The 20,818-nt window shown below is 41.2% G+C and overlaps 1 protein-coding gene across 12 annotated transcripts in view; it reads left to right on the forward strand.

Annotated features, from left to right (window-relative positions):
* LOC308594305 (CD209 antigen-like protein C) overlaps positions 1–20,818 on the forward strand; it is a 140,113-nt gene that overhangs the window by 35,980 nt on the left and 83,315 nt on the right. For 5 of the 12 annotated variants that reach the window (XM_081207350.1, XM_081207349.1, XM_081207348.1 and 2 more), the window contains exons 3-8: positions 1,270–1,380; positions 2,409–2,507; positions 3,570–3,668; positions 4,563–4,649; positions 14,508–14,659; positions 15,960–16,072. The exons of 1 other annotated variant lie outside the window; for it this stretch is intronic. In XM_081207350.1, coding sequence (XP_081063476.1) covers positions 1,270–1,380; positions 2,409–2,507; positions 3,570–3,668; positions 4,563–4,649; positions 14,508–14,659; positions 15,960–16,072 — 661 coding nt within the window. Of the gene's footprint in view, positions 1–1,269; positions 1,381–2,408; positions 2,508–3,569; positions 3,669–4,562; positions 4,650–14,507; positions 14,660–15,959; positions 16,073–18,734; positions 19,097–20,818 lie in introns of those variants that run through there. 6 more of the 12 variants (XM_081207347.1, XM_081207346.1, XM_081207345.1 and 3 more) reach the window with 3 other exon arrangements.

The raw sequence follows: 20,818 nt of genomic DNA on the forward strand, positions 1-20,818 counted from the left end.
CCTCTGTCCAATCAGCCTAGTTGGATTTCCTATTGGCTGATTGCTATATCCAATCCTAAAAGATACACCCACATCCTCCTGTCCTTATATGGAACACAAACAGCTATATATTGTTACATCTATAAATGACAAATAAGTAGTAATATATCTTACATGTGTCTCAACAAGGAATCTTAATTACCAGCTCACCTCTTGCCCTCCCTGCCCTATTGCCTTCTAAAACAAATGGTTAATCTTAAATTTTTATCTTAAACATATGTCAAGGATCTTGAGTTTCACATCAACATTGAAAGATATCCTTCATTTGAAGGTTTCTAAACAAATGTCTGACAGCTAATATATCTGGACAGCATTTGATGGCGTCTTCCTGTCTGGCAGGGGGGCTAAACTGCTGGCTGACTTAATTCCAGGATAAATACAACTCTTTACAACTATATGAAATCTAGCATTTCTTAAATCCTTTGCATAATTACATTTAAGCCAATATACTTAATACACAACACAGGTAGCCTCCTAAAAGGAATAAGGCCTTTTTAAAGTAGAGAGAGAAAGAAGAAGAAAAAAAAAGAACTCAGTTTAAAACAGTTTCAGAAGAAACCTCTTCAGTTTACATCCCCCCCCTTCTCCAGCCAGTTGCTTTGTTTCCATTAGCTCTTCCCAAACTCTCTCAGTTTAAGAAAGAAACAGTTTTAAAAAGACTTCCCAAAAAAAGCCTCTCTTTCTCTGTCAGCTAGATGCTTCTCCCCATTTGCCTCTGGCCTTAGAAAATACAGCTCAAGGTTTAAGAGAGGCCCATGGTATCATTTTACTATTTGCCCATTCCTAATTATATTTATCTCTGCCTTTGTTATCTTCTGTAACATGTAGGGTCAGTGTCATTACTCAGTCTGTAATTTCAGCTTTTACGACTTTGAGAATTGCTTTCTGCTATCAATCAAAAGGGGCCCCTTTGTCTAGGAAAACATTACCAGTGTTTTCTTAAGCAGCTAGCCTTCTTGCCTGGCATGAAACGTTTGAAAATCTACTTTTGAAAATCTAAGCCCTCTTTAATATACAAGTCCTGATCAAACATTAATAAAATGCAGGCTTATGCCTGATGCCTCAGCATCTCACCTTGCCATCTCCACCTCCTTATCCTCCCAAGTGCCCACCCCCTGAGCAAGTGACTGTCTCTGGCTGATGGCTGCCACAGCATATGGAAGCCTTTTTCCTGGGCTGGGAATGGTATGTTGGCTCCTGATGGCTAAAGTAGAATTTTGTTTCTTCAAGCATCTGGTTTTCAGGACTTGGTTACCTTCTTCCAATCTCCAACGGGTGAAAGATTTATCATACTTGAGATTTGCATCCTTGCTGTCATGACACTGCTGATTTACATTCTATGTAAGTACATAATTAGCATACTTTGCAACTAATGTCACGGGCGTTCCTTCAATGCCAATAGCATTTCCAAAAAGAGATGGCAGGATCCACCTTCCATTTATCCCTTTGATCCCTCTTTGATTTCAGGGAGGGAGTTGCAGCTGTCACCCATTGAGAGCAATGGCACTGTTTTGCTTACAATTTATAAGTGAGTTCCAGAACTTGGAACAGAAGCACAGGCTAACACAAGTCCCTGGGACACCCTGGACAATTCCCTTTCCCAGTTGCCATTCTCTGCTCCTTTCCCAACTAATCCTCATTTGCTGGGGGAGAGCCCCCATTCCTGATCCTCGCCAGCCTGCCCTCTGCTAGGGCTCCAGTCCCTTGAAGGAAAGTGCTTGGGGAAAACAGGCTGCAGAGGATAAAGTGGGTGGGTCCAGAGCCTACGTAAATATCAAGATATATGCAGGGCCTTTTCCAGCCGAAATTCATCAGTTCCAGGCCCTCTCAGGTGGACTCCGTTGCCAATCTAAGGGAACAAGGGAGGCATTCATGCTGAGTTCCAGTGCCTCTTTTTTTTTTTAGAAAAATAGCACTGGATTGATGAACAAATGGCCTATATTCATAGCTAATTCATATTTAAAGGGCACTCAAAGTAAGCAAAGCTCAGGGGGGAGGGAACCAAATGATCTAAGAATTTGCATACAGCAGGGCATGAGGCAGCCTGGCAAATGCAAGTCCACAGGACAAAGAGGACAGGTGTATCTAGAAACCCAAAAATCTAAAGCTCTCAAAGGAAGGCCAAAGCATCTGATGACAGAAGCAACAGGCTAAATGGAAACAGGACTTCAGACCAGCAGGACAGCCGCTATCAAGGGCTGAGAAAATATGAATAAAAGTCATAGTCATGGTTTTGTTGATTTGACTTCTTATCTGCCTTACAAGTCAGCAATTTAAATTCAATATTAAAAGCAGTTTGAAACCAAGTATCCCCTCCCCCAGGTAGTCAGACATTTTAACCATTTCTTTTCTACCTACCTCCTCCTTAGATCAAAAGGAAGTGAAAATAAGAGCTGAGTTTCAAATGGCAATGGATATGATTCGGACCTTTGTTGTTGGGCTTGATTCAATCCATGAAGACAAGGATGGTAAGCATTTTTTTATGCACATCCTCACTTTTGCTAGACCCTGATTAATTTAAACAGGCGTCAATTCCTGTAGTTCCCTTTGGGATTCATATTGTGTAAGCAATACATATATTCAGTGAAACTCATCACCCAATAGAGCTTTTCATTGCTCAGCAGGAAGAAAAGCAGATGGTTGTGATTCTCACATCCCCCCACTAGAAATGCTGTTCTTCCCCATCAAAGTGTAATTCACAATGTTTGTGCTACTGCAAGATTTTAGCACTGGCCCAAGGGAACTTTGCCCCCACTTCTCCCTGCATGCCATCACCAAAGCTGCTCTCCGGGGTGGGGGAAACTTCAGAACAGATTGGAGGGAAAGGGGGGGAAGATTGCATTGCACAAGGAGAAATTCCTGCACTGACATAATGTCCTCCTTAGAATTATGTGGAATGCAACCCAGTATTCATCAGGAAAAGAGTAGTGGATAGCAGTGGATTGATGAGCAAATGGCCTATTTTCATAGCTAATTCATTTTTAAAGGGCACTCAAAGTAAGCAAAGCTCAGGGGGAGGAAACCAAATGATCGAAGAATTTACATTACAGCAGGGCATTTGGCAGCCTGGCAAATGCAAGTCCACAGGACAAAGAGGACAGGGGTATCTGGACACCCAAAAATCTAAAGCTCTCAAAGGAAGGCCAAACCACCTGATGACAGAAGCAACAGGCTAAATGAAAACAGGACTTGAAATGAAAACAGACTAAATGAAATACATTTAGCTAAATGAAAATGAAATGAAAAACAGGCAAAATGAAAACAGACCAGCAGGGCAGCTGCAATCAAGGCATAGGAAACATCAATTTAAGGGTGGGGAGAAGAAAATATTAATAGAAATCATATTTATGTTTTTGTTGATTTGATTTTTTATTCACCCTTCTCTCTAAGGTCCTGGGGCACATGAAAAGTCAGCAATTTAAATTCAATATTAAAAGCAGTTTGAAACTAAGTATCCCCTCCCCCAGGTCATCAGACCAGGGTGCTAGAAAACAATTTCTTCATTTCTTTTCTACCTACCTCCTCCTTAGATCAGAAGGAAGTGAAAAACAGAGAGGAGTTTCAAGTGGCAATGACCATGATTCGAACCTTTGTTGTTGGGATTGATTCATTCTATGAGGACAAGGATGGTAAGCATTTCATATGCACGTCCTCATGTTTGCTAGAACATTTTTAATGTAAACATATTTCAATTCCTTTTATTCACTTTCATATTGTGTGAGCGATACATATAGGAAATGAAACTCACCACCCAACAGAGTTTATCACTATTTCATTCCTCAGCAGGAAGAAAAGCAGACAGTTGTTTGTTTTGTTTTGTTTTTTTAACATCTTTATTCAAAGTTCAAAAAGTACATAACGATATTAGCAGCAAACCTGGTGAGACACAAGATTTAGCACTAGCACAAGGGAACTTTGCCCCCACTTCTCCCTGCATGCCATCACCAAAGCTGCTCTCCAGGGTGGGGAAAAACGTCAGAACAGATTGGAGGGAAAGGGGCTGAAGATTGTATTGCACAAGGAGAAATTCCTGCACTGACATTATGTCCTACTTAGCTCTATGTGAAATGCAACACAGAATTCATCCAGAAAGAGTTTGGGCGCCTCTATTTTCTTAGATCTCACAAAGCATAATAGAAAACTTAAAAGTTTTTTTTGTATTTTGGGTTTTACTGTGTGACTCAGTGCAATATTGTTTTGTGACCCTGTGATTCCCATCAGAAAAGGAGGATATAGGAGAGGAACATTAGAGATACTTCATGAGCCAGTTTTAATATGAGAATAGGATAGTGGATTGCATGGGTCTTTGGTCTGATCCAGCTGCCGGGGTCTTCTGAGGCTTTTCATTGGTGATCTCAGCCACAGAGAATCAAGTCTGTCCTCATATTCATAAGAACCCGATCCTTGAGCTCTGCTTCTTGTTTCAGGCTAGAGTGTTTAAAAATGTTTGGAAATGGTTTCTTAATATTTGCAGATTGTTATTTCAGATACTCTTTTGACTTGAACTATTTCAAATCTTTTAGACTTTGGAATACTCGCTGTAGCGCTAAACAAATCAGAGGAAATGCGGTATCTTGCCAACAAAAATGATGAACTGCAAAAAGAAATTGGTAAGATGAAGAATTGTAGTGCAGTGAGAACCTGCCCTGATTCTGCCCCAGCTGAAAGCCCCTCCTCTAGCTGAATACTCTTAGAGCCAGAACAGAGTGCTGCAGTCCTTTGCATGGGGTCACCCTAGAGAAACATCCGAGATATTTATTAGTATTTGTTAATGATTTTTATTAATTTTCAACACAAATATACAATTTAATCCAAATTTTCACAAATTATCTCTTTTTGGACTTCCTTCCGCTTCTCTGCCAATCATCCATATTTACCTCTCAATTATGCATTTCTTCTGTTTCGTATTGCCATTAGTTTCCCTCCCGCTTCTATTTCTTTTTCTTCTTCTTTTTTTTAATAAAAATTTTATTAGGGTTTTCTCATTTTTTTTAGACAAACACAAAAAACATAAACATACACATCGACACTACACACAAATAACACGTATAACTTTAAAACCTTATTTTCTTAACCACTTTCCCGGACTTCCCCCACCTCCCCTTCTTGCATCCCAATTCCAAAAATTTAGCTCAGCAAGTTCTTTATACCCAAATTATCCCTTATTGATATTTTACTTAATTCGTCTTAGTTAGCCAATTTTAAACTTCTAAACCTCATTTTAATACTCGACATTAACCCCTTTTTCTAAGGTCGACCCAAGTTCTCTTTCACGAGGTTCCCAATTATTAAAATAATTACAAAACAACCTGTCAAATGAAAACATATAATTGCACCCCTTTGGATTCCAAAGCTTTCCCCCCCCTCCCCCAGTTTCGATCCCCAGAAATTGTCCTTCAGTCTGTCAGTTCTCAGCCTGGATCTATCACGTCCGAGGCCCTTAAATCTCTCTCAGTCCCTTTCAGCCGGTTTTGCTGACAGTCCTTTATGTTGAACATCAGATCTCGGAGCATCTTTGACCCAGTAGGGTCCATGTTTTTTCCAACCAGACCACCATATTCAAAGAAAGAGTCCAGGTCCTGCTTCTTACTCTTTCTAAGTCCAATAGTAGATAGGTAGCCGTGTTGGTCTGCCATAGTCAAAATAAAAAAAAATTAAAATTTTTTCCAGTAGCACCTTAAAGACCAACTAAGTTAGTTCTTGGTATGAGCTTTCGTGTGCATGCACACTTCTTCAGATACACTGAAACAGAAGTTGCCAGATCCTTCTATATAGTGAGAAGGTGGGGAGGGGTGTTACTCAGAAGGGTGGTGGGAATGGGAGATAGGCAGATAGCTGGGAGAGCCTGTTGACGACTCTTAACGACTGTAATAGGTCTTACAGGAAAAGGCAAGGGGTGAGGAGGTGAGAAATGGTTTAGTCATGTATAGTGAGATAAGAATCCAATGTCTTTGTTCAGCCCAGGTTTTTCCATGGTTTTAAGTTTGGTAATGAGTTGTAATTCAGCAGCTTCTCTATATTCTATACAAGATCTCAAAGTAGCTGTTTTACTACAAAGGAATTTCAGAAACAGACTGGAAAGAGAAGCTGCTGAATTACAACTCATTACCAAACTTAAAACCATGGAAAAACCTGGGCTGAACAAAGACATTGGATTCTTATCTCACTATACATGACTAAACCATTTCTCACCTCCTCACCCCTTGCCTTTTCCTGTAAGACCTATTACAGTCGTTAAGAGTCGTCAACAGGCTCTCCCAGCTATCTGCCTATCTCCCATTCCCACCACCCTTCTGAGTAACACCCCTCCCCACCTTCTCACTATATAGAAGGATCTGGCAACTTCTGTTTCAGTGTATCTGAAGAAGTGTGCATGCACACGAAAGCTCATACCAAGAACTAACTTAGTTGGTCTTTAAGGTGCTACTGGAAGAATTTTTTTTTATTTTTCTAAGTCCAAGTGTCCCAAATGTCCCAAACATTCCAGTTTTCACCTTGATCAAATTTGTAATCCATAGGTCTTCCGGACTCCCCATAGGGAAAAATCCCCAATCTTCATTCTCCATTTCAAACCAAAATTTCGTCATCCAAACCTTGCTTTCCTTATATTCCAACTTAACAGGCCTCTGGTTGTCCTTTTTCACTTGCAGCATTTCCGCTCCTCCTTCGCATTCCTCCAAAACAGCACATGTATCTTCCTTTCCAGCTGCAGATTTTTCTTGAGTCAAGTCCTTAACCGCTTCCGCAGATTTGTTTATTTTAAGATTCAAGGTTGTAAGATTTGTAGCCATAACATCACTCTGCTCTTGCAGCTTTCCCAGGAACTCAAACACCCTATCCAATTCCGCCTGTATTTTTCCATCTGCAGCCATTGTAATATCTCAGAACCCCCTCTAGAGGGATTCTGGTTACTAAGTGTTCTTTCTCCAACAATCAGGTTATTTTGTTCTTATTTCCTCTCTAATTTCAAAGACTTACAGTCCAACGTAACGAAAATAACCGGCACAAGTAGCAAAAAATAGAATTTCCTGACTTTGACAGCTCATTTAACAGCTGTCAAACTCTGTAGATATCTTCTACAGGCTCTCTCACGGATCGCTCCCGGATCGGGGGGGGGGGGGGGCTACACTTCAACTCTAACGTTCAGTTCTAATCCTCCAGTAATAAACTTATATATCCAAGTCGTGAAATTAAAAAATTTTGTCTCAAAGAGAGGAAGACAGTCTCTCGACCTTAGTTATCTAATTCTTGCTTTAAATTGTCTGCAAGGGGGGGGAGGCGGACTTCCTTTTGGCACCTCCCCCGGTCGTACCGAATTCAATTGAAAGAGATTTTTAATTCCAATTTCCGTATTACTCACGGGTTGTTACTTTTTGTAGTCCAAATGATCAAGGAAAGAAGTCAGCGCTCTCCAGCCATGGCTTGTGGCTTCACTCCGTGGAAGAAGCGGTCTACTCACAGCACCACGCCGCTCTCCGCCACCCGCTCCGAAGCCTTTAAAAAGGCTTCTTTGCAAGTTGGAGGGGGCGCAAATGGTGCCTGCCGAGTCACCAAGTCCACAGGCTTCCGCGCCTGTGGTTTCTGAGGGTCCCTGTGTCGCCGCGGCGCCAGGACCCCTCTTCCACCGAGCCGATTCCCTCCGGAGCTCGGAGGGAATCCGCCATTTGCTGATCGCGCTAACCCGGAAGTCCCTTCCGCTTCTATTTCTTTTAACAATACATCTCAAATTTCACAGTGCTTCTTGGAACCCCGGTAGTGTTGTTTGCACATCACATATATTTTTCAGATATTCTACAAATTTTCCCCAGTCTTCGATGAACTTTTGGTCTCGACAATATCTAATTTTCCCAGTTAACTTATCCAACTCTGCATAGTCTGTCAGTTTCATTCTCCATTCTTCTATCGTTGGTATTTCCTCTTGTTTCCATTTCTGGGCTAATAAAATTCTTGCTGCTGTAAACTGCATATTGGAAAAGTTTACAGTCCTTTCTTCTTATTTCCTTTCCTGTAATCCCTAAAAGAAAAGCTTCTGGTTTCTTTACAAATGTATATTTAAACATCTTTTTCAATTCATTATATATCATCTCCCAGAAACCTTTCACTTTCTTACAATCCCACCACATATGATAAAACGTTCCTTCTTTTTCTTTACATTTCCAACACTTATTACACGTCTTAAACATTTTTGCTAATTTTACCGGTGTGATATACAGTACCATCTATAAAACATTTTCATAACATTTTCCTTTAACGCTGTACATGCGGTAAATTTTAAATTTTCCTTCCATAATTTTTCCCAATCATCGAATTGTATATTATAACCAAAGTCCTTGGCCCATTGTATCATTACCGATTTAACTTCTTCATCTTTCATGTGCCATTCCAACAATATACATTTTTGACAGAATTTTACAGTCATTGTTTATTATCTCTGTTTGAAACTTTGAGTCTTTTTCTACATAACCACTTTCTTTAAAATCTTTTTTAAACATTTCATTAACCTGAAAGTAATGCAACCAATCATAAACATGTTCTCTAACTTGTTCATATGGTTTTAATTTCCATTTTCCTCCTTCTTTAATTATCAATTTACCATATGTAATCCATTTACCTCTCATATTAATTTTCTTTACAGTCATAACGGAGATAACCAGTGTGGAACTCTTGGTTCTAATAGGTTTTTATACCTATCCCATATTTCTATTAACGAACTCCTGAAGATGTGGTTCCCAAAGCCTTTATGTACGGTATTTTCTTCTTCTCACACCATAAGTACGCATGCCATCCAAATCTGTTATCAAAACCTTCTAAATTTAGTAACTCCTTATTTGCTAATTTTATCCATTCTTTCACCCAGCAAAGACATGCTGCTTCATAATATAATTTCAAATCTGGCAAGGCAAAACCACCTCTTTCTTTTGCCTCCGTTAGTAACTTAAATTTAATTCTTGGTTTTTTGCCCTGCCAGATATACCTTGAAATCACTGTTTGCCACTCTTTAAAAATCGTTACCCCCTTTAGTATGGGGATAGTCTGAAATAAAAATAACATCTTTGGAAGAACACTCATCTTTATCGTAGAAATTCTACCCCAGAAGGATAGTTTCATTCTACCCCACACCTGCAGATCTTTCCTTATTCCATTCCATACCGGTATATAATTATTCTGAAACAAATCAATATTTTTAGGAGTTAACCAAATTCCTAAATATTTTACCTTTTTCACCACCTCTATCTCTGTTCGTTGTTGCATTATTTCTATCATACTTTGCTCCATATTTTTTGCAATTATTTTAGTTTTCTTCTTATTTAATCTGAACCCTGCCACATTTCCAAATTGTTCAATTTCCTCCAATACTTCTTTTACACTTTCTGTTGGTTCTTCAATCATTATTACCAGATCATCAGCAAAGGCTTTAGGAATTATATGAATATAATTCTGGCCAACTGTTACCCCTTTTATTAATTCATTTTGTCTAATCGCATTTAGAAAGACCCCCAGAACCATTATAAATAACAATGGCGAGAGTGGACATCCCTGTCTAGTTCCTTTAGATATTTTTATGTCTTCTGTAGTCACATTATTTACAATCAATTTAGCTCTCTGCTCTGTATATATTGCCTTTATTCCAATATAAAACTCTTTCCCTACCTCCATATGCTCCAGATTCTTCAACATAAAGTCCCATGTTATATTATCAAAGGCCTTTTCTGCATCCACAAACATTAATATAGCTTGTTTCTCATTCCTGGCAGTCAGCTATTCCAAAATGTTAATTATATTCCTTATATTGTCCTTCATCTGTCTGCCTGGAAGGAAACCTGCTTGGTCTTTATGAATAATTTCTAATAATATCCTTTTCAATCTTCTCGCTAAAATCCCAGCAAATATTTTATAATCTGTATTCAGCAATGAAATAGGCCTATAGTTGTTAAATCCGAGTCCTGTTTGGGGATAAATGTGATATATGCTTCTTTCCACATTTCCGGAACATTTCTTTCTTTCAGAATATTATTTATAACTTCTTTCAATGGGATCGTCAAAACATCTCTCAGTTCTTTATAGTAACTTGATGTAAATCCGTCTGGTCCCGGGGCCTTTCCCCTCTTCAATTCCTTTATAGTCTCTTTTATCTCCTCGCATTCTATAGGGGCATTCAGTTGGTCTTTTTTCTCTGCCGGGATCTTCTGCACATTTTTTTCTTTTAAAAATCTCTCTATTTTCCTCATGTTCTTCCTTTCTCTGTTATTATATAGTTGTCTGTAAAAGTCCAAGAATCCTTTTCTAAATGTAAACAGGAGCCAAAGTCTCTTTCCAATTATAATCAGTCTTTCAATGAGAAGATCTTAGAAAATAAATAAATTGTAGTGATGTATTCCATCCACTAGGGGTCATAAATCCAAATCTGAGACACGTTAAAAATACTCCAACTAAAGAGAAGTTTTCCCAAGTCCAAATAACAGTAATTTTGTTTGGCTAGGGTCCCTAATATCTATTTTGTCGATAAAACTCAAAGTAAAAAGAAAGAAAGAAAAGCCAGATAAACAACTTTTATCCACTACCGTCGGCGTTCTGTCTTTTGTCTTTGTCACTACTTTTATTTTATTTTTTTAATGATATTTATTGAAGCAAAAGAATTTTTTTAAAAATACACACACAAAAAAGACAAAATTACAAAAAGGAAAAAAACAAAATCATGAGGGAAAAAAGAACAAAAAATAAAACCATCCTTATCAAATTCTCCAAATTCCATTACCTTCTTTCCATGACCTCCTCCTCCTCCTCCCATCTCTTGTATCTTGATTAATAATTATCGCAGCAAATCCTTTTCATAACTCATAATATTTTATCATTACGTTACCTTACTCTATTCTCATTTTATCTTATAAAAACGACCTTAGAGCTTAAAACTTAAATCTTTTTTACCAACTTCTCATAACCATTACCTTTTTGCCTAGTTCTTTAAACATTTTAACAAGAGCCAAGTAATTTCATTTCAACATTTTCCCAACATTCATAAAACATTTCTATTAATAATAATACAAAAAGTACAATAAAATAAAAAGAATCAAATCTTCTTCCAGCGTCCCCTCCCCCCGGTCCCGGGGTTGTCAGTCTTTTCTTTTCTTTCTTTCTTTTTTTTGATCTGGCACATTAACCTGGTGCCCTTATATTCGAGGCCTTCAAGTCTCTTCCATATCCCTTCCGCAGCTCTTCTTCATATTTTCCTTTCACTCGTGGGAACTCCAGCTTTGTAGTGTTTTTGACCCTTTTCAGCAAATCAGCCCCTTTCTCATAGTCCAGACTAAGCTCCATGTGGTGTTTTAAAACATATTTCAGATTCCCTCCAAAATTGGGAGTCCCAACAGCTCCAAACCTCTGGCGGCCCATTTCCAGACTCGGAACGTCCAAACCTCCCTGCATAGGGGGGTCAATCCAACCCCCCATTTCCAGTTCAATCCAAACTTTATCTTTCCAAGTCTGGTTTTTTCCAAGTTCATTTATCAAATCCAAAAGCTCACTTTCCTGCTGGACCGAGAGTCCCTCCATCCCTTTTAGCATCCCAGATTCAGCAGGGTCCTCTTCTTTCTGTTGTTCTGTCGTGACACACTCCTGCTTTAGTTCCTGAGTGGGCTCCATATAGTTTTCCACTACCTGATCAAAGGCACTGGCAGCTTTTGCCATAAAGTCCATCTTCTGACTTAACTGATCCAATAGGGCACTTATATTACAGAAAACACCCAACAGTGCTTCTAAAGGCATTGTCCTGCAAGGTCACAAAACTCTTTCCCACAGTTGTAATCAGTAAACAGCAGCAAGTTCCCAGGATTTAGTTACAATTTCATAGCTCCCCTCTAGGGGGAGAAACTTCTGATTGTTCTTTTCCTTGAAGACAATAGCAACAGAGTTTCTTCTTTAAGATATTTTGTCCGTATTTGTTCTTTTCTAAAAAGCGAAAGGAAACAATGGAATCACAATGTTTCCCCCCCCTTTAACTATCTGTCAAAGCATTTATTTCTGGTCAATGAGCTTCAAACGTCAAATCTGACACCCCGCTCCAGGGTCAGGACAGTGGAAAGTTACTTTACTTTAACTTTAATTTCGCAGGTTTAAACAACTCAATAAAAATCCCCCTTCTTCTCCTGCTTCCGAAGAGGGGTTCCGCAATTGTGAATGATGAAAGACGATCCTTTAAAAGTGATTTTTAAGGCTCTAGTTTACGTTGTCTTTGCTTTGTTGTTACTACAAGAAAACGGAAGGGTGACTTCCTGTTTAACCCTTTCCGTTTCAGTACCAAATTAGGGTAAATTTTAAGGTCCAAGTTCCTTTTATTTCGCCAATGCTTGTTTAAAATCCAGGTATTTAGCATTCCTTAGTGGGTTGGGGGGCGCTAAAGCCCGCCGAGTCCCATGGTCACAGGCTTCATCCGCCTGTGATTTTCAAAAGGGTCCCCGCTACGCCGCAGCGGAAAAGACCTGTTTCTTGTGGAGCTTGTCCCTCCAGTTCAGAGGGAGTCCGCCATCACCGGAGGCGCCACCCCGGAAGTCCCTTTGTCACTACTTTTAAAAATGTCAATGGCGTCGGAAGCTCCTTTTCTGCTACGCAATTCTTTGTCTTTTAAAACCAAAAGTAAGCAGGAGCTTCGATCTTTCTTTTACCCTTGTTACATCAAAAGACTGCCAATTTTCAAAATATTATCTCTCTGTTCCCCCTTTAACTTAGTAGTCTTTTATTTCTTTGTAGCTCCTTAAAGAGATACTTTTAAAAAGAAACAAGTTAAAGGATAGAAAGCAACAGTAACTGGTAGCGACAACTCACTTTCCTTTTCCCAGCTCTGTGTAAAGCGCTGCGTCTGAGCTGATTCCAGATGACAGCTGAACTCCGTAATCTCTCTCTCCCCCCCCCCGAATCCTTCCTTTATTAACCACCATCCAATCTGTAATTTTTAGGTCCGAATTTCTTATATTTGAGAGCGGAGCGCTTTCCCTGCAAGCTCGGGGCTTCGCTATTCGGCTGTAGACAATGGCTTCCCTTAGCCCGCTATCCCCGCTCCGCCGTACTCTTTGCTCCTTTTTGGAGTTACCTGACGGCCAGGCGGGTAGCTTTTGGCGTCGCCGGGAACCTGACTCTCTGGACACCCTCCAGAAATTAAATTTAGGGGCTACTGCACCCTGTAGCACCCTTTCCTTGTCCGAAATAGCACAGGATTTGCCTCCTGGCAAAATCCCCGCTTGCGGGAGGATCACGCTCCACCGGAAGTTCCGAAACATCAGAGATATTTAGTTCAGTTCTCCTGAACTTTTGAATTTATTTAGCCTCTATGGTTATGAAAGAAAAGACTGTCATTCTTTGCTATAATAGAGACAATCAAAACAGGTCAGCTAAAAGACCTGTCCTTTATTATTTTCACCCATGAGAGCCCCACCTCTGCAGAGACAATCAAAAGAGGTCAACTGAAAGGGCATGCAGGGCCAATTGTGTCAATGGCCCAAGCCAAGGCAGGGGGTCTTCTGGGTAGTTACACCTGCTCTGTGGCACTCCCTCCCACCAGATCTCAAGGGGGGGGGGGAGAACTACCATCTGAAAGAAGACATCTGAAGGCAGCCCTGTTCAGGGAAGTTTTATATGGTTGTTGTTCAATTGTGTTTTAATTTTTTGGAATTTGCCCAGAGTGGTTGGGGGGAACCCAGTCAGATGGGCAGCATATGAATAACAACAACAACAACAACAACAACAACAACAACAACAACAACAACAACAGGCAGCATATTATTATTATTATTATTATTATTATTATTATTATTATTATTATTGTTATTATTATTATTATTATTATTCGGATGTTCCAGAGATCAGCCAAAGCTCAGCAGGAGCACCAGTCAGATCAGCTGGAAAATCCCCCAGAGCCATTTGGAAGCCCACTAGATCCATCCTGTCAGCTCAGGCAGGGAGACTGCTTGGCAGCATAGCGGGTGGTAAACCAGCAGAATCCCTCATCTGTCCCAGTTGCCCAATGCCAGCAACACACACACTAGATTCCTGCCCCCTCTGCAACTGAACAGAGAGCTTGTAGAGAGAAAGAGAATTTTGATAAACCACAGCTACTCCCCCTTCCCAACCTTCAAGTCTTCCCTGATGCTGCCCTAAGTATCCAGGTGGAAACAAGTAGGTGAGGTTCTTGACTGCACTCCCTGTTCCAGCTATGCCCACCCAGGTATTTACTGCAGCATCAACATGGGTTGAAGAGTTAATGTTTTTCTTGTTTTAAGATTTCTGAGCTTCCTAGATGAATATATGTTACCATGCGGCGACAGAAATGAATTTAACAAAAATAATTGAAATCTGCACAGGCATACAAGGTGGTTCCCATTAAATTCCCTATCTTGAATTTGAATTTTAAGCTGAAATTGAATTCACTATTTTGTTTTCTTTTTCTCTTCTTCCTCCATATCTGGCTTAACTCAAAGACCTCCTTATTGGTAACTTGAATGATGGTTGGATTATATATCAAAGGACAATGTATTTCCTTTCTCCTGACCAATCTTCATGGGCTGATTCACAAAAAAGATGTGAGAGGGAAGGCGCCAAGCTCATTTCTATGGAAACAAGGGAAGAACAGGTGAGCATCAAAGCCAAGTATTGAAAAAGGTAGGGGGTCTCCTTGAGTCAAAGTGTTCTTATCATCACTATCCATTTAAGAATGTTACATCTACCTGTATGCAGCCAAGACAGCAACTCCATCAGTCAAGCCAAGGGGTGGGTGGTGCAGGGAGCAGCTGCTACCATCAGGGGCTAACTAAGATTTCTTGGAGCTGCTGAGCTCTAATAGAATGAAGCTGGCAGTCAGGATGGAGATCGAGGAGGAGGAGGAGGAGGAGGAGGAGGAGATACTTCAGAGGCATCTATCTCTTGGATTCTCTATAAATTCTTCCTCTGCTCTTTGAGATGTATTGAGTGCTTAGAAAAAAATGGCTTCCCTCACCACACTAACCTTCTGGAGAGCTGCTACCATCTGGGACTCAATAAGGTTTCTTGGAGCTGCTGAGCTCTAATAGAATGAAGCTGGCAGTCAGGAAGGAGATCTTCAAGGAGGAGGAGGAGGAAGAGGAGGAGGAGGAGGAGGAGGAAGAGGAGGAGGAGGAGGAGATACTTCAGAGGCATCTATCTCTTGGATTCTCTGTAAATTCTTCCTCTGCTCTTTGAGATGTATTGAGTCCTTAGAAACAAACATTTCCCTCACCACGCTAACCTTTTGGCAGGAGAGTATCATGGAGATGACTCTAGAGGAGCTTGCAAGGTATATCCCTCTCCCAGCCCCTTAGCCCTGGCACAGGGGCTACTGGGGTGCTGCAGGGCACAGACATGGGGGAGACCCCATCGTCATGCCATCAAGCATACCACAACTGGACTGATTCCAGTGTCTCTGGAACCAACCATCAAACATGGATGCAGAAATTGGAGTATTTGACACACAGGTCACTGTCCTGCTAGGTGGTTCCAAGACCAACTGTTCTATGGCACAGTCATTTACAGTATCTGGAAATTATAACTCTGTGTCATGACTGGAACACATATGTAGCCAGTCTTGGTGAGGGCATGTGAAATTGCCCTTCACTACAATATTTCCTCTTTGGGATGCTTCCTTGATTCCATCATCATAATCAGCATCATAATTTTGTTCAGGGGAACAATACCACATCCAATGTAAAAAATATTTATTGGTGATGGACATACAATGTATAATTTTGATCACTGCTTCCCCCCAAAATTTGTATTGGGTCTTCAACTGTGACACCTGCTTCTTTTAAAATGTGTTTGTTTTATGCCTGTTGAATTTCTATAAAGGGCTATAGTCTCCCAGAGAAAGGGACATTGTCTTAAAAGATTTTATTTGTTCTTTCTCAACACCCCTACTCTAGTATTTTATAAACAGGCAAGTACAAAAGCATCAGAGGTTTTTTTGGTTTGGAGTCTTTCAAACCCCGGCAACAAAGAAATGGAGATGGCTGGCAGGAATAGAGGCTTTAGTCACGTAAGTTTCTGCAGAAACATTTGTTAATGGCATGCATTCCAAAAAGTTGCAGATTCTGTTTACATAATTGATTCTTTCCCTTTCCAAATATATTTTGCCATGCAATTTTCTCTACTACCAAAGATCTACATATGTACTCCTCCACATCATTATCCAGGTGAATTACTGGTGCTTTTCACTACGTTGGAGAGGCAGGTTGCTTCTCTAACCTAGTGAATGCAGTGATTTGGAAGAGGCTGAAGGCATCCTTTTAAATGGTTTGTGCTGCTTAGATCAGCTTCAAAAGGACTTGCAGGAATGTAAAGCTGAGCAACACTGTCAGCTGTCAGTTTAAGACAGTTCATGGTTCCCTTTAAGTATCTAAAAACTCTTTTCAGCTAGTGTAGAAAGATGTACGGGTCAGAGTAAGATCTCACTCATCCACAGCTTGGTAGTAGAACAGAAAACTGGACTGGCATTTATTACCAAGACTAGATTAACAGAGGGCTGCTTTCAGTTTTGCCAGGTCTCCTGGAACAAAATCCAATGACATACATCTCTATTGAGATGCACCCAATACCAACCACGGATCCTTTTTTGTCAGGAGGTTAGGAGTTGTTTAAGATTGGGTGGCTGTCTGTAGGCAATGAAAGGTCTTCCTCCCAGAGCTTGAGAAAGAGAACTGTCATTGTCCAGGAGAGGTTGTAGATCTCTGATGATGCGTTGTACTGTTTTAACTTGGGAGCTGTATGTGATGACTAGAGGTGTTCTGTTATTTTCTTTTTTGGGTCTGTCTTGCAGCAAGTTCTCTCTGGGTATCAGTCTGGCTCTGTTGATCTGTTGTCTAACTTCATCTGCTGGGTATTTTAGTTCTGAGAAGGTTTGCTGTAGATCTCTTAGGTGAGAGTCTCTGTCTGTAGAATTGGAACAGATGCGGCTGTAACGTAGTGCCTGGCTATAGACACCACCTTATACCGCAAACCAGCTGACCGACAAACATATCTACATGCCTCTAGCTACCATCCCAAACATACCAAACAGTCCATTGTATATATTGTATAGAGCCACCCAATCTTAAACAACTCCTAACCCACAATAATACTAAAACCAGACTTAACACAGACACTGGCACCAGAGCCTGCAATAAACCCAGATGCCAACTTTGCTGCCACATACACCCGGACAACACCATTACTGGCCCCAACAACATCACACATACCATCTCGGGACTATTTAATTACTCATCGTCTAACATTGTGTATGCCATCAAATGCCAACAGTGTCCTTCAGCTCTCTATATTGGACAAACAGGCCAAACCTTACGCCAAAGAATAAACGGACATAAATCTGACATCAAGAATCACAAAACAGAGAAACCAGTAGGAGAACACTTCAATCTCCCAGGACATTCTATACAAGATCTCAAAGTAGCTGTTTTACTACAAAGGAATTTCAGAAATAGACTGGAAAGAGAAGCTGCTGAATTACAACTCATTACCAAACTTAAAACCATGGAAAGACCTGGGCTGAACAAAGACATTGGATTCTTATCTCACTATACATGACTAAACCATTTCTCACCTTCTCACCCCTTGCCTTTTCCTGTAAGACCTATTACAGTCGTTAAAAGTCGTCAACAGGATCTCTCAGCTATCTGCCTATCTCCCATTCCCACCACCCTTCTGAGTAACACCCCTCCCCACCTTCTCACTATATAGAAGGATCTGGCAACTTCTGTTTCAGTGTATCTGAAGAAGTGTGCATGCACACGAAAGCTCATACCAAGAACTAACTTAGTTGGTCTTTAAGGTGCTACTGGAAGGAATTTTTTTATTTTGACTAGTGGGACTTGATTCACTATACAATGGACACTGGAGAATGCAAGTGACAATAAGAGTGAGGCTAGGGTGACATGTTTGTCAACTATGGATAATTGATTAAAGTAAACTTAGAATCATCATGTTAGATTTAGATAAGATATATATGTGAGAGAGATCATATCATTTCAATCAACCCTATAGTGACATTGTGGTTATAGATTATATTTTGTAATTCATTTGAGGACATAGCTATTTTTGTTTCTGTATAGTGTTATTGTTCTCCTCATGCATGGGGTGGGTGATGGATGTGAGATGAGGTGGATGAAGGTGGATGCAAATCTAGCATTGTTTTAATATGCTCAGAACAATCATTACTGTGCTAACTCAGCTATGAGAGAGTAAGGATCTCTCTTCCAAAACTCTTTCTCCAACACCCACAACAGTCCAAAGCAGATCTGAAGAGGATGTGGGTGCATATGGAAAGGAGAGAGGGCCAGTTCTGTTGCAGAAATGGAAATTCTGGCAATAGCAGAAGTACTGCATTGGATACTTCCTAAACGAAATTGACTGGAAGTTCTTGTGTGTACCAAAGAGCTTCCAAAGATGACACCTTCACTTTTTTGTAGTTTCCTATGTAGTTTCCTTCATGTTTAAAGAAAAAGAGACAGTCTTGACCCACAGCTGTTGTTGTTGTTTTCCTTACATGGTTAGAATTCTAAAGCCGGGGAGAAAAATCCATGCCAGTTGTGGGTGGATGTTAAGAGAGAAAGAGCTGAACATCTTTTTAATTGTAGAAGGCACAGGGAGCGCGTGAGGAAGTAGACATCCATTCTTGATTGATCAGTGCTGCTCTTTCTTTTCAGGTACTGGAAAAAAGGTGAGCCTAAACACCCACACCAAAACCACTGTGCTGCAATAGGCCTTGATTGCAGTTTGGATTGCTGGATGGCATTACACTGTGAGCAACGCTTAGGGTACATATGTAAAAAGGTGCCTGATGATGCTTGGCTCTAAGAAGATGAACGAAACTGGATCTCATGATCACTACACAAAAACAAAACCAAGAGATCACCCTACCTCACTGTTTTAATGCACAATCCACACTCTGCCATCTAGATTATAGGACTCTTTGGCATCAGCACTCAAAAACACCTTGAAAAGACCTTATCCTACAAACTCAAATGTAGATGGCTACAAAAATAAAGAATGGAAGCATCCAGTCATAGCCTGTTTTCTGTTTAATGTATTTATTTGCAATGCATACCAGTATTTGTTTCCTTACTCTATGTGTTTTATGCCCCATTGCCCCTTCTGATCTCCATGGTTGCTACCTTACAAGGCACAGAAGGACAACCATGCATGCCAGCCAGTGAGAATGGGGGCCACCCAGCACCTGGTGTCCCTTCTAGCAGACTAATCACAAATATAATTTTGGCTTTACCACTGGGAAATTCCAGAGCCATGACTCTCATATAGAGATAACATTGGGCAACAAACACAATGAACTGCTCTTGATTTCTGTCAGAGCCTTTATGCTGTCAAGCCGGCATAGATAAAACTCCGGGCTCACAGCCAGTTCCAATCTATTTGATTTATTGACAAAGTTCAAAAGTACATCTCCAGTGTTTCAAATCACGTCCAACCCTTCCGGCACAGTTGCCACGTCTGCTTCCTTTTTCCTTTTTTTACCCAACATGCAAGTCTGCGGAAACCACACCCCTGACTTCCTCTGTTTACAGAATGACTGGTTGCAGGCTCATCCTCCTCCCTCACTGCCTCTGGCTCGCTGTCAGATGACAGACTGCTAATGATCTCTTTCGCCTCTCTATAAGTGCTGGTTTCTCCCCTTAGCTCTTTCCCCGTTTGCCTCTCCCTGACATCCACCCCCTCCTCAAAGGCCCCCTCCCGCTCAGGAGACCCGACTGTACCCATATCTCTTTCCTCTGGGGTGGTAGGGGAGAAGCCAGGAAAACTACCCTCTTCCTCATCCCCTCCAACCCCCAATTCCTGGTGTTCCCCAGTCTACACCTTCATCTTGTTCGTCCTCCTCGTCCGATGCTGGGAAACCTTCGAATTCCTCTTCGTCGTCTGTTGTTTAGAACACCTGTTGAAAGGGCCTACCCTTGCTTTTGGGTTTGTCAGGGAAAAAACTGTGGAACTCCTCCACCAGGCCCTTGTCGGAAATACTGTCTTCCGGGACCCAGGTATTCACTGATGTCCGGGCCCCTTCCCAAGCCACCAAATATTCCAAATTCCCCCCTCTCCAACGAGAGTCCAGTATTTCCATAACCTCGTTGCACTGCTCCCTTTCCTCCATTTTGGGTGGTGGGCCTTCCCCTTCCTCACTACCCTGCCTCCTTCCCCCCTCCCTGTAGGGGAACAGCAGTGACCTGTGGAACACCGGATGGATTCTCATGCTCTCTGGCAACCTGAGCTTAAACGCCACCAGATTTATTTGTTGGATAACCTCAAAGGGTCCCACCTTCCTGGGCTTGAGCTTTTTGCAGCCCCCTCTCCAAGGCAACCCTTGCGTGGACAACCACACCTTGTCCCCAACCCTGATGACCTCCCCCGGCCGCTGATGTTTGTCGGCTTCCTTCTTGTATAACTCCTTAGCCCTTTCCAAATTCAACTGCAGCTGTCTGTGGATCGCCTCCATCTCCTCCACAAACTGTTCGGCTGCGGGAACACTCCACGACTCCTCCCCCCTCCCGGGGAAAGTCCTTGGATGATGCCCATGATTGGCAAAGAACGGAGTCATCCCAGTGGATACATTCTCCGCGTTATTGTAAGCATACTCTGCCAGGGCTAGTTTGTCCACCCAATCGTTCTGTTTCTGACTTACATAACACCACAAATACTGTTCTAAAACAGCATTCGCCCTCTCCGCTTGCCCATTGGTCTCGGGGTGCCTAGCCGTCATAAAGCTCACTTCCACCTGGAGCAG

Source organism: Podarcis bocagei (assembly GCF_964188305.1).
Source record: "Podarcis bocagei genome assembly, chromosome: 9".
Classification (NCBI taxonomy): Eukaryota; Metazoa; Chordata; class Lepidosauria; order Squamata; family Lacertidae; genus Podarcis; species Podarcis bocagei.